The sequence below is a fragment of the Leucoraja erinacea genome, chromosome 35 (assembly GCF_028641065.1).
Source record: "Leucoraja erinacea ecotype New England chromosome 35, Leri_hhj_1, whole genome shotgun sequence".
NCBI classification, from domain to species: Eukaryota; Metazoa; Chordata; class Chondrichthyes; order Rajiformes; family Rajidae; genus Leucoraja; species Leucoraja erinaceus.
Window position 1 is genome coordinate 12885352 of NC_073411.1, and position 17779 is coordinate 12903130.

Below are 17779 nucleotides of genomic sequence, written 5' to 3' on the forward strand. Positions count from 1 at the left end.
GCCTTGTGATCAGGAGCGAAATTTGGGAACCAGGATCAGTTTAGTTTATAGATAGAATTGCTGGAGAAATTCTATGCAGCATCTATGGAGCGAAGGAAATAGGCAACGTTTCGGCCCGAAACCCTTCTTCAGACTGAAGGAAATAGGCAACGTTTCGGGACGAAACCCTTCTTCAGACTGAAGGAAATAGGCAACGTTTCGGGACGAAACCCTTCTTCAGACTGAAAGAAATAGGCAACATTTCGGCCCGAAACCCTTCTTTAGACTGAAGGAAATAGGCAACGTTTCGGCCCGTAACCCTTCTTCAGGCTGAAGGAAATAGGCAAAGTTTCGGGACGAAACCCTTCTTCAGACTGAAGGAAATAGGCAACGTTTCGGCCCGAAACCCTCCTTCAGACTGAAGGAAATAGGCAACGTTTCGGGACGAAACGTTGCCTATTTCCTTCGCTCCATAGATGCTGCCGCACCCGCTGAGTTTCTCCAGCAATTTTGCCTACCTTCAATTCTCCAGCATCTGCAGTCTCTCCTTGAACATTGAGTTTAGTTTATTGTCACGTGTGCCGAGGTACAGTGAAAAGCTTTTGTTGCCAGCTATCCAGTCAGCAGAAAGACAATACATGATTACAATCGATCCATTTACAGTGTGTAGATACATGATAAGCGAATAACGTTTAGTGCAAGGTAAAGCCAGCAAAGTCCGATCAAGGATAGTCTGAGGGTTTACAACACGATTGTAATAAATATCTGTTTCAGGACTGGACGAGGGTTGGTCAAGATTATAAATAATGATCTCCTTTTCTTTTCACTATTTTCTCTCTCAACTTTCTTCATTTACTCGTTTTCTTTCTTCACACACTATATATTTCACATCTTTCTCCATCCTTTACTATCTAACTTCTTTTTCTTATTCTCATCTTTTTTCAATGTAACAAAAAAAAAAAAGAAGTTGTACATAAAATGTATTATGAAAATATATATTAGGCACTTTGGTGCCATATGACTGTGCTTACTTCTAATAAAATAAAATATTAAAAAAAAAAAAAAAAAAACTCTCTAGTCTGAGGGTCACTTAAGAATTAGATAGTAGTTCAGCACTGCTCTCTGGTTGTGGTAGGATGATTCAGCTGCCATTTTACCCTCTTAGTGTCTACCCTTTCTAAGCCTCTTCCCTTCTCCCCAATATAACTATCCAGCTTCTATTAAAGGTGTCTAGAGTCTAGACTATAATTGAGTGTGTGTTTCTGTGCTGTAATATTTCTACATTATACATACGGGATGGCGGGACTGTCATACGAGGAAAGATTGAAAAGACTAGGCTTGTATTCACTGGAGTTTAGAAGGATGAGGGGGAAATCTTATAGAAACATATAAAATTATAAAAGGACTGGACAAGCTGGATGCATGAAAAAATGTTCCCAATGTTGGGCGAGTCCAGAACCAGGGGCCACACACAGTCTCAGAATAAAGGGGAGGCCATTTAAGACCGAGGTGAGAAAAAAACTTTTTCACCCAGAGAGTTGTGAATTTGTGGAATTCCCTGCCACAGAGGGCAGTGGAGGATTTAAGAGAGAGTTAGATAGAGCTCTAGGGGCTGGTAGAATCAAGGGATATGGGGAGAAGGCAGGCACGGGTTATTGATTGGGGACGATCAGCCATGATCGCAATGAATGGCGGTGCTGGCTCAAAGGGCCGAATGGCCTCCTCCTGCACCTATTTTCCATGTTTCTATACCGTACCTTTGTTAATCTGTCTGCAATCACACAAATGGGCCGAGACCCATTTTCACAATGAGAGTCGGGGGCAAGGGAGATATGGGAGAATTCTGAAGAAGCCATTCCTTCTCTCCAGAGACGCTGCCTGTCCCGCTGAGTTACTCCAGCTTTTTGTGTCGATCTTTGGAAGAATCAAGAGGCTGTATCTGCTGCTGCACACTCACCTTCAGAAGGACCACGTTGCTGAACTGGTGGCACCTCAGGGTGCTGATGTTACCCTGAGTCTGGGATATTTGGCACCCTGATTCCTGCCAACCACCCAAGCCGTCCAGCAGGTCAAAGTCCCAGCTGGCAGCCACCTGGTCATCACCTGGCTTCCAGTGACGTAGGGACACCTGGATCGGTTCGGCCAGCTCCTCCACTCCACACCCACCTGTACCAGGGGAAGCAGCACAGTCAGTTACAGTTTACTGTCCCGTGTATTGCCCCGAGCAGGGAGGTTCTACTGCAGTTGTACGGGGTCTTGGTGAGACCACACCTGGAGTATTGCGTACAGTTTTGGTCTCCAAATCTGAGGAAGGACATTATTGCCATAGAGGGAGTGCAGAGAAGGTTCACCAGACTGATTCCTGGGATGTCAGGACTGTCTTATGAAGAAAGACTGGATAGACTTGGTTTATACTCTCTAGAATTTAGGAGATTGAGAGGGGATCTTATAGAAACTTACAAAATTCTTAAGGGGTTGGACAGGCTAGATGCAGGAAGATTGTTCCCGATGTTGGGGAAGGTCCAGGACAAGGGGTCACAGCTTAAGGATAAGGGGGAAAATCCTTTAAAACCGAGATGAGAAGAACTTTTTTCACACAGAGAGTGGTGAATCTCTGGAACTCCCTGCCGCAGAGGGTAGTTGAGGCCACAGTTCATTGGCTATATTTAAGAGGGAGTTAGATGTGGCCCTTGTGGCTAAGGGGATCAGGGGGTATGAAGAGAAGGCAGGTACGGGATACTGAGTTGGTTGATCAGCGAGGATCATATTGAATGGCGGTGCAGGCTCGAAGGGCCGAATGGCCTACTCCTGCACCTAATTTCTATGTTTCTATGTTTCTATGTACCGAGTCTCAACATTTTATCGGGATGCATGACAGCTCGGTTTGGGATCATCTTCCATCCAAGACCGCAAGAAATGGCAGCGAATTGCGGACGCAGCCCAGACCATCACACAAACCAACCTCCCCTCCATTGACTCCATCTACACCTCACGGATCATCAAGGACCAGTCGCACCCCGGTCACTCCCTCTGCTCCCCTCTCCCATCGGGTAAAACTAACTCTTCTACTGAGCTTGCTCATCGCCTGAAGAGGGAACCAGGGAAGGGTCTACCGCACCTTCAAGGTCGGCTTTGGGAGACAACCCCGGGGGCATGAATATATTTATGTGTGTGTGGGGGAGAGGTGAGTAGACTGACCACACCTGTCTTACCTGCACTGGGTCTCCCTGAACCACCCACCTGCTGACGATCTCCGGCCACTGTGGTCACTCACCTGTGCCTGGCCACTGGCCACCTTCTGGTCACTCTGGACACTCTCATCTACACCCGGGGTCCTGGTCTCTGACCACTATGTGGTCACTCACTTGCTCCCCGTCTCCCACCACCTTCCGGTCACTCAGCTGTCCCCAGTCCCCTGGTCTCTGGTCACTGTGGTCACTCATGTCCCTGTTCTCCGGACATTCTGTGGCCACTCACCTGGTCTCCGGCCACTCACCTGCGGAGGTGAAGATGACGGGTGTGGCGGGGGTCCTGTCCTGCCCGCGGTCGGCGAGACCACTCGTGTTGCCGGTGCTGGGGAAGAGATTGCCGTTGCGGAACGCCACGAACTGCAGCCAGCAGGTGGCGTTGGTGCGGGGAACGTCGGTCACGCCGGCAAACAGCGCCGGGGGAAGCTGCACCGCGGCCAGCGCCTCACTGTTCTGGGGGCAGAGAGGGAGCAGCGGGTCACCGGGCCATGCACTGACCCCAGCCTGACCCTGACCCCAGCCTGACCTGCTCCACCTTGACCCCAGCCTGACCTGCTCCACCTTGACCCCAGCCTGACCCCTCCAGCCTGACCTCTCCAGCCTGACACCAGTCTGACCCCTCCACCTTGACCCCAGCCCGACCTCTCCACCCTGACCCCTCCACCTTGACCCCAGCCTGACCCCTCCACCCTGACCCCAGTCTGACCCCTCCAGCATGACCCCTCCACCCTGACCCTGCTCTGACCCCCCTGACCACCCTGACCCCCCGTCTGACCCCATCCACCCTGACCCCAGCCTGATCTCTCCACCCCCCTCCCCCTGACACGACCCCTCCACCCTGACCCTGGTCTGACCCCCACCACCCCCTGACCCCAGCCTGACTACTCCACCCCGACCCTGCTCTGACCCCTCCCTGACCCTGACCCCAGTCTGACTCCTCCACCCCGACCTCTCCACCCCCGACCCCAGCATGACCCCTCCAGTCTGACCCCTCCACTCTGACCCCGGTCTGACACCTCCAGCCTGACCTCTCCACCCTGACCCCTCCACCTTGACCCCACCCTGACCCCGGACTCACCTTGATGGGGAAGCCGGTGAGGGAAGTGTTGCGGTTGCCGGCACTGCAGCGGAAGCGGAGGGGGAGGGGGAGGGGGAGAGTGGGAGGGGGCGCGGTGTTCCCGGCGTTCCCGGGCGGAGGGAGGCGGTGGAAGGCAGTGCAGCCCAGGCCCAGGAAGCTGGCCGGCTTCACCAGGAACGCCTCCACCGCAATGTTGCCCGAAACCTGCGGGAGGAACGACCACCAGATGAGACAGGGGGAGAATGAGTCGGCATTCCCAGGATCGGCCAGTATTCCCAGGATCATCCGGTTTTCCCGGCATCGGGACCAGTGTTCCTGGGATCGTGTCGGTATTATCACGATTGGGGCAGTCCCTGGGTTGGGGGGTGGATATTGCCGGAATCGGGCGGTATTCCAGGGATTGGTGGCCAGTATTCCCATGATCGTGTTGGCATTCCCGGGTTCGGGTGGTATTCCCAGTATCTGGAGCGGTTCCAGGGACCATGCGGTATTCCTGGGATCTGACGGTATTCCTGGGATGGGGCGGTATTCCCGGGATCAGGCGGTATTCCCGGGATCGGGGGGTATTCCCGGGATCGGGCAGTATTCCTGGGATCGGGCGGTATTCCTGGGATCGGGCGGTATTCCTGGGATCGGGCGGTATTCCTGGGATCGGGCGGTATTCCTGGGATCGGGCGGTATTCCTGGGATCGGGCGGTATTCCTGGGATCGGGCGGTATTCCCGGGATCGGGCGGTATTCCCGGGATCGGGCGGTATTCCCAGGATCGGGCGGTATTCCTGGCATCGGGAGAAGTTCCAAGGACTGGGCATTATTAACACCCACCTTGCTGATGGTTTGGGAGTTGGCGGTGAGGATGAGGCTGGCGATACGCTCCACGGCCCGGACCACCCGCGTACACGCACCACTCTCCTGCTGGGCCAGACGCAGAACCCCCGCATCCACACGCATCAGGTTACTCGCCATCCCCACTATCAGCTCCCCAAGCTGGGGGGGGGGGGGGGGCAAGAGAGGGGCAGAGTGGGGGCAGGGAGGGGAAGATAGGGGGAGAGAGGGGAGAGAGGGAGAGAGTGGGGAGAGTGGAGAACAGAGGGGTAGAGTCGGGGAGTGAGGGGGAGAGTGGAGAGAGAGGGAGCGGGAGGGAGGTGGGGTGGAGGGAGAGAGCAGGGAGAGTGGGAGAGGGACGGGGGGGATGAAGGGATAGGGAGGGTAAGAGGGGAGAGGGAGGGAGGAGAGGGGAGAGATCGAGGGAGGGGAGAGTGAGGGGCAGAGGTTTGTAGAGGAGGGGGGATAGAAAGATGGGGAAGGGAAGTAGAGGGGAGGGAGGAGTGGGTTGAGGAAGAGGGTGTCAGGGAGAGGGGGGGGAGTAGCGTAGTTATAGTGGGGAGGGGGTTGGAAGGGAGAGATAGAGAGGGTTGAGAGAGGGCGCGGGGGGGGAATGTCTCAGTGAGAGAGTCGCGGGAATGGGCAGAGAGGGGAGAGGATGGAAGATTAGAGGGCGGACAATGAGATGGAGAAGAGAGGAGCAGGTGGATGGGAAGGGGAGAAGGAGGGAACACATTAGTCTTTGCCTCTCCAACTGAGCTCTCACAACAAAGCTGGGACAGCACACAGTGGCGCAGCGGTAGAGTTCCCGCCTCACAGTGCCAGCGATCCTGGGTTCGATCCCGACTACAGAGTTTATACATTCTCCCCGTGACCCGTGTGGGGTTTTTCCAGGTTCTCCGATTTCCCTTCACACTCCAAAGACGTGCAGGTTTGTGAAATTGTGAATTGTCCCCTAACTTGCGTAGGATAGGATTAGTATGCAGGGATCGCTGGACTGCCGGACTTGATGGGCTGAAGGGCCTGTGTCCACGCTGTAGCTCCAAACTCTAAACTAAACTAAACTTTGCAAGTTCCAGAGAGGAGAGAGAGATTTGTCCATAAGAATGTGCAGACCTTAACAAACCAGTGTGTGGGAAGGAACTGCAGATGCTGGTTTAAATTGAAGATAGACACAAAATGCTGGAGTAACTCAGCGGGACAGGCAGCATCTCTGGAGAGAAGGAATGGGTGATGTTTCGGGGTCGAGACCCTTCTTCAGACTGAGAGTCGGGGAGAGGGAAACAGGATGTATGAAATGGTTCTGTTTCCAGCTTGTTGTGTCTATCTGTGTTTCACTGTAATGTGTATAGGACAGATGTGGGGAGATTTGGGCCAATGCAGGCAGGTGGGACTAGTGTAGATGGGGCATGTTGGTCGGTGTGGGCAAGTTGGGCTGAAGGGCCTGTTTATGTGCTGTGAGACTGTGACTCTAACAGGGCCGAGTTGCATCTGATGGAACGTTTAGCCTGTGAGGTTCCCCCTCCCAACACCTCCAGCCTCTCCCCTCCCCTCGACACTGGGGAAGAACCATCAGAGGACAACAGCCCCTCCACAAGGGAAGGAGACAAGGTCCCAAAGACCCAGGGGCAGGCGCGGGAACGTTACCTCGTGGATCTCGCCCGTCCATCCGATGAACTTCTCAACCATCTGGGAGACGTATATCACATCCATCATGTCCAGGAAGCTGGTGGCCTCGATCGTGTAGGCGAGTAGCCTGTGAGCGAGCGGGAGGACTGTGCTACTGTTGACCGGCATCTGCCGAGAGACAAACTCAACGCTAGCGTTTATATCACGAGGCAGTCACGGAGGCGCAGTGGTATAGCTACTGTCCTGGAGCGAATGCAGTGGCAGAAGATGCCTGATAACAGAGGGGAAGAAGCTGTTCCTCTACTCTCTTGCCCAGAGTAAGCGAATCAAGGGCCAGAGGACACAGGTTTAAGGTGAAGGGGAAACGGTTTAATAGGAATCTGAGGGGTAACTTTTTCGCACAAAGGGTGTACGGAACGAGCTGCCAGAGGAGGTAGTTGAAGCTGGGACTATCCTAGCATTTGAATTGAATTTAATAGATTTTATTAGCCAAGTATGTTTGCCTTGATGCTTTTATGCTCCTTTCTTGGTGCTATTAAGAAACAGTTAGACATGTATGTGGATAGAAACATAGAAAAATAGAAAATAGGTGCAGGAGTAGAGGCCATTCGGCCCTTCAAGCCTGCACCGCCATTCAATATGATCATGGCTGATCATCCAACTCAGTATCCCATCCCTGCCTTCTCTCCATACCCCCTGATCCCTTTAGCCACAAGGGCCACATCTAACTCCCTCTTAAATATAGCCAATGAACTGTGTGGCCTCAACTACCTTCTGTGGCAGAGAATTCCACAGATTCACCACTCTCTGTGTGAAAAATGTTTTCCTCATCTCGGTCCTAAAAGATTTCCCCCTTATCTTTAAACTGTGTGGCCCCTTGTCCTGGACTTCCCCAACATCGGGAACAATCTTCCTGCATCTAGCCTGTCCAACCCTTTAAGAATTTTGTATGTTTCTATAAGATCCCCCCCTCAATCTTCTGAATTCCAGCGAGTACAAGCCGAGTCTATCCAGTCTTTCTTCATATGAAAGTCCTGCCATCCCAGGATGGGACAGGTTTGGGTCTCCTCCTGGGGGGGGAGAGAGACAGCTGGGACTCACCAGGATGAATGAGGAGAGCACCCGAGTGTGGTCATTGATGTAGAGGCAGTGGGAATAATCCGCCTCCTCCCACATCCCGGAGCGGTTACACTTGCGGGCGGTCAGCTGGTCCCGGGCGGGCGAGGAGGGGTGAGGGTACTGTTGACACGGCCGGTGGACTGTAATCCCCGCCAACGTCCGTGGCCACCTGTATGGGAACAAACGCACGCCGTGTCAGCACCACCGTACAGCACCAGAGCCCCAGATCCATGGTTCGATCCCGACTACGGGTGCTGTCTGTACGGAGTTTGCACGTTCTCCCCATGACCCGCGTGGGTTTACTCCGAGATCTCCCACACTCCAAAGACGTCCCGGTTTGGCTTAGTGTAAATGTAACTTGTTACTTCAGACTCATCTGTCTGAAGAAGGGTCTCGACCCGAAACGTCACCCATTCCTTCTCTCCAGAGATGCTGCCCGTCCCGCTGAGTTACTCCGGATTTTTGTGTCTATCGTAGATTTAGACCAGCACCTGCAGTTCTTTCCCACACATTGTGTAGGGTAGTGTTGGGATGCAGGGATCGCTCGGGCTCGATGGGCCGAATGGCCTGTTTTCACGCTGTATCTCGAAACTAAAAACTGTGCCCCAGCCCACTGCGCAGCAGGCAGGGGCACTACCTCACGGCACCATGCACGGCACTCCAGCATTCCCATTCCGTGGCCTGATCCACAAAGATAAGTCAGAATTCTCTGCCTCAGAGGGCGGTGGAGGCAGGTTCTCTGGATGCTTTCAAGAGAGAGCTAGATAGGGCTCTTAGAGATAGCGGAGTCAGGGGATATGGGGAGAAGGCAGGAACGGGGTACTGATTGGGGACGATCAGCCATGATCACATTGAATGGCAATGCTGGCTCGAAGGGCCGAATGGCCTACTCCTGCACCTATTGTCTATTGTCTAAGAGGACCCACAGTAAATTAAACTGGAAGGTACACAAAAATGCTGGAGAAACTCAGCGGGTGCAGCAGCATCTATGGAGCGAAGGAAATAGGCGATTAACTGGGTTCCCCCGCAGTGGCCGTGCTCGCCACCAGAGGGAGCCCCTGGACAGTCACACCCTCAGGTCCCATCTCACCTCCACCTCAAACCCCTCGAGATATTCACCCATAGGCAAGGTTCCCCCCTTCCCCCCGCATAGATCATCACAGGGACATCGTTCCTCCGTATCGAACCTCACCGCTGTCCACCAGCCCCAACAATTCCACCATGCCCATGTTGGCAATCGCAAATGGGAGAAAACAGCACCTCATATTTCACTTAACACACACACACAAAATGCTGGAGTAATGCCCCTGTCCCACTTAGGAGACCTGAACGGAAACCTGTGGAGACTTTGCGCCCCGCCCAAGGTTTCCGTGCGGTTCCCGGAGGTTTTTGTCAGTCTCCCTTCCTGCTTCCACTGCCTGCAACCTCCGGCAACCACCTGCAACCTCCGGGAACCGCGCGCGGAAACCTTGGGTGGGGCGCAAAGTCTCCAGAGGTTTCCGTTCAGGTTTACTAAGTGGGACGGGGGCATAACTCAGCGGGACAGGGATGGGTGGCAGTTCGGGTCGAGACCTTTGAAGGGTCTCAACCCGAAACGTCACCCATTCCTTCTATCCAGAGATGCTGCCTGTCCCGCTGAGTTACTCCAGCACTCTGTGTCTATCTTCGGTTGAAACTGGCATCTGCAGTTCATTCCTCCACATGAGGGACAGGTGTTCAGTCCTCAGTGAGAGTGGAGTTGAAGTCGGGGCGATTCCTGCACTCTCCCTCATCCCCCACAGCCCAGCTGCCCCCCAATATCACACCACAGACTGAGAGAGTGAGGGACAGGATAGTGGGCACTTCACTGCGTCCAGGCCAGGGGACGGACTGACCTGAACTCCCCTCTGTTGTTGGCCACCCGCTGGGCAGGGCAGTAGGTAGCGGACGTGTCGATGACCACGATGTCCACCTTGAGCGAGGCGTTGCCCCGGGCCGTGGCGATGACGCACTCCCACTCCCCACTGGCCAGCAGGTAGATGTTGGACAGGATCAGCTCACTGTAGAGAGAGAGAGAGACACACACACACGCACACACACGCGCACGCACACACACACACACACGCAAACACATACAGACACACACACACACACACACACACACACACACAGACACACACAGACACACACACACACACACAGACACATATACACACACACACACACACACACACACACACACACACACACACACACACACACACACACACACACACACACACACACATAGACATCTACACACATACACACACACACACACGCACACACACACACACACACACATACACACACACACACACACACACACACACAGACATATACACACACACACATACACATATACACACACACACACATGCATACACACACACACACACAGACATATACACACACACATACATATATATATATATACACACACACACACAGACACATATACACACACACACACGCACACACACAACACGCGTGTGCTGTTGTCCAGGTAGGGGCGGTGCAGAGGAAGGGAGAGCCGGTCTCCCTGGAAGACCACCTGCCTCATCACCGGGATCAGCTGCAGGAACGGCAGCTCCAGCGGCCCATCTAGAACCACAAGGGAAGGGGAGAATGAGCTGGCTGGAGGCCCCCCCCACCACCCCCCACACCGCTCCCCCCCCTCCCCCCATCCACTGCACCCCCTCATGGCTGATCATCCAGCATCAGTACCCCCCTTTCCAGCTTTTTCCCCACTTCTTTTGATTCCGTTAGCGCTAAGAGCTAAATCTCAAGGGGCTGTCCCACTAGGGCAATCTAATTGGCAAGTTTAGAAGAGTTTGAAAAAAGACATGTTGAAGACCTCCTACAACTATGTTGAAAACCTCCTTCAACTATGTTGAAAACCTCCTTCAACCATGTTGAAAACCTCCTTCAACCATGTTGAAGACTAGCTTCAACTAGCTACCACTAACTTTGGGAAAATTGGACACCGAATAATGGAGAGTGAAGCCAACCTCCTTCAACCATGATGAAGACTACCTACAACTAGAATAGAATAGTTTCTTTATTGTCATTGTAACATGAACCATGTACAACGAAATTTTAAATTTCGTTGTACATGGTTCATGTTACAATGACAATAAAGAAACTATTCTAACTACCTACAACTACCTTCGACTACCCTCGATTACCTACGACTAACTTGCCGACCTACCACGACTAAACCTACGAGTAAAAAAGTATTGATTTTTTTTCCATGGCGAACCTTTTTTTCAGCGCGTTGAAAAATACGCCACGACCTAGCTGAGTCCTCGAGTACGCGGATACCACTCTCGAGCGTGAGGCAGAGTTACGAAGACCTCCTACAACCTCGTGTCGACCACGCTGCGAGTATGAGTCGAGGGAAAACTCGCCAGAACTCGCGGATTAGGTCGCCCAAGTGGGACAACCCCTTGACTCTAACTATGAATATGAAGACAGGCAGGAAGTAGAAGACCAGGCAGTGTAGAGAAAGTGCAGATGGACTTGGACAGGTTGGGAGAGTGAGCAAAGAATACAGGTGGAATACAGCGTGGCAAAGTGTGCGGTCATATACTTTGGTAGAAGGAATAAAGGAGTAGACTTTCCTTTCTAAACGGGGAGAGGATTCAGACATCGGGGGGGGAAAGGGAACCCCTTTAAAAAGTTACATTTGCAGGTTGAGTAGGTGGTAAAGGAGGTAGTCCAGGTGTGCACACACCCACACACACCTGGACATCCAGCTGTGATCACCACCACTGGTCCCCAGATGTGCCCACCCACCACTGACCCCCAGCTGTGCCCACCCACCACTGGAAATCCAGCTGTGATCACCACCACTGGCAGTCCAGGTGTGCACACCCACCACTGGAAATCCAGATGTGCCCAGCTATCACTGGCAGTCCAGGTGTGCACACCCACCACTGGAAATCCAGCTGTGATCACCACCACTGGCAGTCCAGGTGTGCACACACACACACACCTGGAAATCCAGATGTGCCCACCTATCACTGGAAATCCAGATGTGCCCACCACCACTGGCACAGCGGCTGCCAGGGCCCCAGATGTGCCGACACCCAGGCCCTGCCCAGATGTTGCTCCACCTGCCTGTTTGTGGACAGGTGACTGGGAGCGTGGACCTGCCGTGTACACACACCCGTGTCCGCCGGGGACACGGGACCCGTGGAGTAGGTTCGGACACGCACACGCACACGCACATAGACACTGCATGCGTGATCGCCAGGGGCCGGGGATTGAAGGGCGTGTGTTCGGACACGCACACGCATGTGTGATGCTTACCGCACACCAGCTGGCTCTCCTGCAGCTCCCTGAAGGGGGTCCCGCGCAGGGCACTAGGGGTACGCACACACCGTGTCCTCAGAGATCCTCACCGAGCGACTCCTCTCCCACGTCAGCGCCCACAGCAGATTACAGTCACACACCAGCAGCTCCGTGTTGAAGTCACTGCAAGCAACCGCAACAACACGCGTGTAACACGCAGCGGCACGCCAGATCCCAACTCAGCCCCCACTTCCCCTCCCCCCCCACAGAGGCTCTACCCCCACCCCCCCACAGTGGCGCTACCCCCACTCCCCCCCCCCTCCACCCACCCCCCCACAGTGGAGCTCTCCTTACTCCACCCCCCCCACTCCACACCCCCCCCCCACCCCCCCTTCACCTCTCCCCCCCCACACAGCAGCGCCCCCCCCCCACACATCCCCCCCTGACTCCCTCACCCCCCACCCCCCCACCACCCCTTCACACCCCCCCCCTACACACAGCGCGGTATACACCAGTATTTTGAGCACATAGCTGCAATTTGAGGGACCTCCTAGACACTCACATCACTTTGAGGGATGACAGTCCATCCAAGAGGTCAGGGTTGAGTGTGGAGAAGATGTTTCCCGACAGATTCCTGTTGACCATGGAGGGGACAACTGTTAGACCACCCCGTCTTTAAACGCACGCAGAGGGCAGGCAATCTCCACGGCTACGTCTCAAGCTGCTGGCCTGGGATTCACCCTCTCTCCAGCAGCTCACCCTATCCTCTCCCATCCCACCCAGAGAGTTGTGAATCTGTGGAATTCTCTGCCACAGAGGGCAGTGGAGGCCAAGTCACTGGATGGATTTAAAAGAGAGTTAGATAGAGCTCTAGGGGCTAGTGGAATCAAGGGATATGGGGAGAAGGTAGGCACTGGTTACTGATTGTGGATTCACTGGATGAATTCACTGGATGAATTCACTGGATGAATTCAAAAGATAGTTAGGTGGAGCTCTAGGGGCTAACAGAATCAAGGGATATGGGGAGAAGGCAGGCGGGTTACTGATTGTGGATTCACTGGATGAATTCACTGGATTAATTCACTGGATGAATTCACTGGATGAATTCAAAAGATAGTTAGATAGAGCTCTAGGGGCTAGTGGAATCAAGGGATATGGGGAGAAAGCAGGCATGGGTTACTGATTGTGGATGATCAGCCATGATCATATTGAATGGCGGTGCAGGCTCGAAGGGCCGAATGGCCTCTACTCCTGCACCTATTTTCTATGTTTCTATGACCTGCTGCCCACACCAGCCCTGCTCTGCCTTGGGTTGTGACTCCACTTTGACCACCGATCACACACTAGGTCTATGTTAGCCCACTTTCTCATCCACTCCCTACACAGGTAGGGGGGGTCAGCATGGACTTTGTGGGCCGAAGGGACTGTTTCAGAGTGGCAGGGCTCTAGTGTGAGCAGGGAGCTGCTGGGACCTGGATTTAGAGTTCAGAGATGCAGCGTGGAAACAGGCCCTTCGGCCCACCGAGTCCATGCTGACCATCGATCACCTGTTCTCTCTCCACTGATGCAGCCCAACCTGCTGAGTGTTTCCAGCATTTTCTGATTTGATTTCAGAATTTTGGCATCTGCAGTTTATACTTTTTGATTTTTAAAAATATTTTATTTATTAGAAGTAATGTACATTACAGCGATATACGCCAAGAATAATATAATACATTTCCTGCACCACTTCTTATTTTAAACCTTAAAAATAAGGAAAGTTGAGAATTAGATAGGATAGTAAGTGCGTGAAAGTGATCGAGAGAGGCCGGTAGAAACTTAAAACCTGAAGAAGAGATTAAAAAAAAGAAAAAAAAGAATCAAAGAACAAAAGATATAAGGAAGTAAAATAAAATAATAAATAATAATAATAATAATTTTATTTATAGAGCACTTTAAAAACAAACATAGCTGCAACAAAGTGCTGTACATCACTAATCATTGACAAAAAAGTTAATACACACCAAAAATAACAATCAAAAGAAATAGTAGGAAAAGACATGTGAAATAAAGAAACATCAAAAACACCACAAACAGAAGCAAAGCCTCAGGCATGGTCAAAAGCCAGGGAGTACAAATGGGTTTTAACACTGGATTTGAAGATGTACTGTGAGGGGGCCTGTCTGATGTGCAACGGCAGGGTGTTCCAGAGTGCCGGAGCAGCAACAGAGAAGGCTCTATCCCCTCTGAGCCTCCGACTAGACCTCGGTACCTCCAGGAGCAGCTGACCAGCTGACCTGAGGGACCGGGCAGGAGCGTATGGGTGGAGCAGCTCAGAGAGGTAAGGCGGGGCGAGCCCATTCAGAGATTTAAAAACAAATAACAGTATCTTAAAATGAACTCGAAAGTGCACCGGGAGCCAGTGGAGGGAGGCCAGAATTGGCGATATGTGCTCCCTCTTTCGAGTCCCTGTAAAAAAATAAAAAGGGGTATACCTACTTCGTATCTTTGCTCACCCCTCCCCAGGTCCTGAAACTGTTTATTTTCAGAGTTATGTTGCACCCTATACTGGTAATAAGTCGACAAATGGAGACCAAATCTTTTGGAAATGGTCTGCTTTTGATTTTTGATCGACCAGCTCTCTCCTGGTCTTTCTCAGTCAGGGGAGGTTAAAGCTGGACATGGGCCAGCATGTCTGTGCTCCCACGATCTTGTTTGGAGACACAGCACGGAAACAGGCCTTTCGCCCCATCAGGTCCATGCTGACCCGTTCACACACCAGTTCTATGCTACCCAACTTTCTCATCCGCTCCCTACCCACCCAAATTTACAGAGGGTCAGTTTTAACCTGCAAACCCGCACGCCTTTGGGATGTGGGAGGAAACCGGAGCGCCCGGACCCGGTCACAGGGAGAACATGCGAACTCCACAACGACAGCACCCGAGGTCGGGATCGAACCCGGGTCCCTGGCGCTGCGAGGTATCAGCTCTACCCGCTGCAACACCCCACCAGCCACGTCCGTGTATAAAGTGAATGCTGCACATCCCCCCCTTGGCTCGGCCCTCCCTCTACTGAAGCCAGCCAGCCTGACCTTACTCCACCAAGACCCTCCAGCAGTTTGAACAACCTTGAGATAAATCTCCCTTCAACCATGGCTGTTCAAACAGGAACTAAATGCCCAAGGGAGGACTTCTTAAAAGGGCAACAATCACGTCTCAGAAGGCAGGCCCCGCGGTGGGGCCCACAAATACTCACAGCCTGGTCAAGCTCGTCAGACTCTGGAAGATTTCAGGGTTCAGGCATCCGATTCTATTATTCGACAGGTCCCTGCGATTAAAGACAAGAGACTGCAATGAGGAAGAAAGTCAGCCACCAACTAATGGTTTGCAAGACCAGACTATCACAATACCATCGTGGCATTGGGGAGGCTTTTAGATCGACACATGGATGCGCAGGGAATGTAGGGACATGGACCTCGTGAAGGCAGATACGAGTTGGTCGTGGCATCGTGTACACCAATGGCCTGTTCCTGTGATGTACTGTTCTCTGGGTACTTTCCAGAGAGAGCTAGATAGGGCTCTTGAAGATAGCAGGGAGGAGTATTGGGAAGGTGAGGATGGAGAGAAGGTGTTGGTAGACACACAGAGTGCTGGAGAACAGAGTGCTGGAGTAACTCAGTGGGTCAGGCAGCATCTGTGGAGAACATGGATAGGTGACGTTTCACACAGTGCTGGAGTAACTCAGTGGGACAGGCAGCATCTGTGGAGAACATGGATAGGTGACGTTTCACAGAGTGCTGGAGTAACTCAGCGGGTCAGGCAGCATCTGTGGAGAACATGGATAGGTGACGTTTCACAGAGTGCTGGAGTAACTCAGCGGGTCAGGCAGCATCTGTGGAGAACACGGATAGGTGACGTTTCGGGCCGAGTCCCTCCTTCAATCTCGACCCGAAACGTCACCCATTCCTTCTCTCCAGAGACGATGCCCTCTCCCGCTGAGTTTTCTGTGTCTGCCTTCGATGTAAACCAGCATCTGCAGTTCCTTCCTACACAGAGGTGGTTTTGGGGTGGGTGGACTAGGGAGTCGAGGATGGAGGGGATCGGGATGGGAGTGGAGGGAGATGGAGATAGGGGAGGGAGGGAGTTGGAGATGGTGGAGAGAGATGAAGGGTTGTACGAGGGAGATGGAGGAGGGAGGTGGTTTGTCTGGTGAGACCACACCTGGAGTATTGCGTTCAGTTTTGGTCTCCAAATCTGAGGAAGGACATTATTGCCATAGAGGGAGTGCAGAGAAGGTTCACCAGACTGATTCCTGGGATGTCAGGACTGTCTTATGAAGAAAGACTGGATAGACTTGGTTTATACTCTCTAGAATTTAGGAGGTTGAGAGGGGATCTTATAGAAACTTACAAAATTCTTAAGGGGTTGGACAGGCTAGATGCAGGAAGATGGTTCCCGATGTTGGGGAAGTCCAGGACAAGGGGGTCACAGCTTAAGGATAAGGGGGAAATCCTTTAAAACCGAGATGAGAAGAACTTTTTTCACACAGAGAGTGGTGAATCTGTGGAACTCTCTGCCACAGAAGGTAGTTGAGGCCACAGTTCATTGGCTATATTTAAGAGGGAGTTAGATGTGGCCCTTGTGGCTAAGGGGATCAGGGGGTATGGAGAGAAGGCAGGTACGGGATACTGAGTTGGATGATCAGCCATGATCATATTGAATGGCGGTGCAGGCTCGAAGGGCCGAATGGCCTACTCCTGCACCTAATTTCTATGTTTCTATGTGCTCGGGTCCCCAGTATCCAGGGCGTGTGAGTTACTTACAGGCGCCTCAAGGCGGAGAGACCGTGAAAGGCTCCAGCCTGGATTGTGCTGATCATGTTGTTCTTCAGGTCCCTGTGGAGACAAAACAAACGCCCCCACAGTCAAGGCCCTGTCCCACTGTACGAAGTAATTCGAGAGCTCTCCCGAGTTTAAAAAAAATCAAACTCGTGGTAAGCGCGTAGTGGGTACGTCGGAGCTCGGGGACGTCTCTTAGCGGCTCGTAACGCTAACGGCAGGTACACGGGAAACGCGGTAAGCTGGCGAAGATTTTTCAACGTGTTCAACAATGTCCACGAGAGCCCCGAGTACCTACGAGCTGCAATTACCGTAATTCTCCGAGTTGGAATCAGGGGAGACCTCTTGAATTAGCTCGTACAGTGGGGCAGCCCCTTCAGAGCGAGTCCCCCAGAGCAGGCGGCCTGTACTCCCACTGCGGTCAGCTCCGGCCGTCCCGTATACGCACACGTAGCGGCCATCTCACCCCCCACCCCCCACCGCTCCTCTCTCCTGGGGCAGCCGTGCCAACCCCTGCCATCTCTCACCCCTCTCCCCGTCCCCGCTCCTGCAACCACCGGCCGGTCCTTGGCCAGCGGTCACCATGGCAACGGTTGACCCCAGCAGGTTGACCTATGCCCCCCGGCAGATTAACAGTTTGCTTTGCTTTCAGTCGATCATTGACGCACTTAACCCCCGCTGACCCCTGCGTGTAATGAGAGTCCGGCATCTCTTGAACTCTCCGCCCACTGGCCCAGCGGCCCACACCGCAGTGTAACGGCGATCCGGTCAT

The 17779-nt window shown here is 52.9% G+C and overlaps 2 protein-coding genes across 2 annotated transcripts in view; both read right to left on the reverse strand.

The window, feature by feature from the left end:
* The window catches only part of LOC129713349 (adhesion G protein-coupled receptor A2-like), a 23795-nt gene extending 13882 nt beyond the window's left edge, over window positions 1-9913 (reverse strand). Inside the window, exons 1-7 of the mRNA XM_055662336.1 lie at window positions 9752-9913; window positions 7860-8046; window positions 6777-6926; window positions 5130-5291; window positions 4306-4509; window positions 3476-3680; window positions 1937-2145 (exon numbers count right to left, since the gene is read on the reverse strand). Coding sequence (XP_055518311.1) covers window positions 1937-2145; window positions 3476-3680; window positions 4306-4509; window positions 5130-5291; window positions 6777-6926; window positions 7860-7934 — 1005 coding nt within the window. The 5' untranslated portion in view covers window positions 7935-8046; window positions 9752-9913. The remainder of the gene's footprint in view (window positions 1-1936; window positions 2146-3475; window positions 3681-4305; window positions 4510-5129; window positions 5292-6776; window positions 6927-7859; window positions 8047-9751) is intronic.
* Window positions 9721-17779, reverse strand: LOC129713288 (adhesion G protein-coupled receptor A2-like). Its single transcript, XM_055662239.1, is given in 8 exon segments — window positions 9721-9916; window positions 10379-10499; window positions 12210-12267; window positions 12269-12374; window positions 12754-12825; window positions 15426-15497; window positions 16993-17064; window positions 17535-17779. Coding segments are annotated over 8 exon segments (942 nt in total).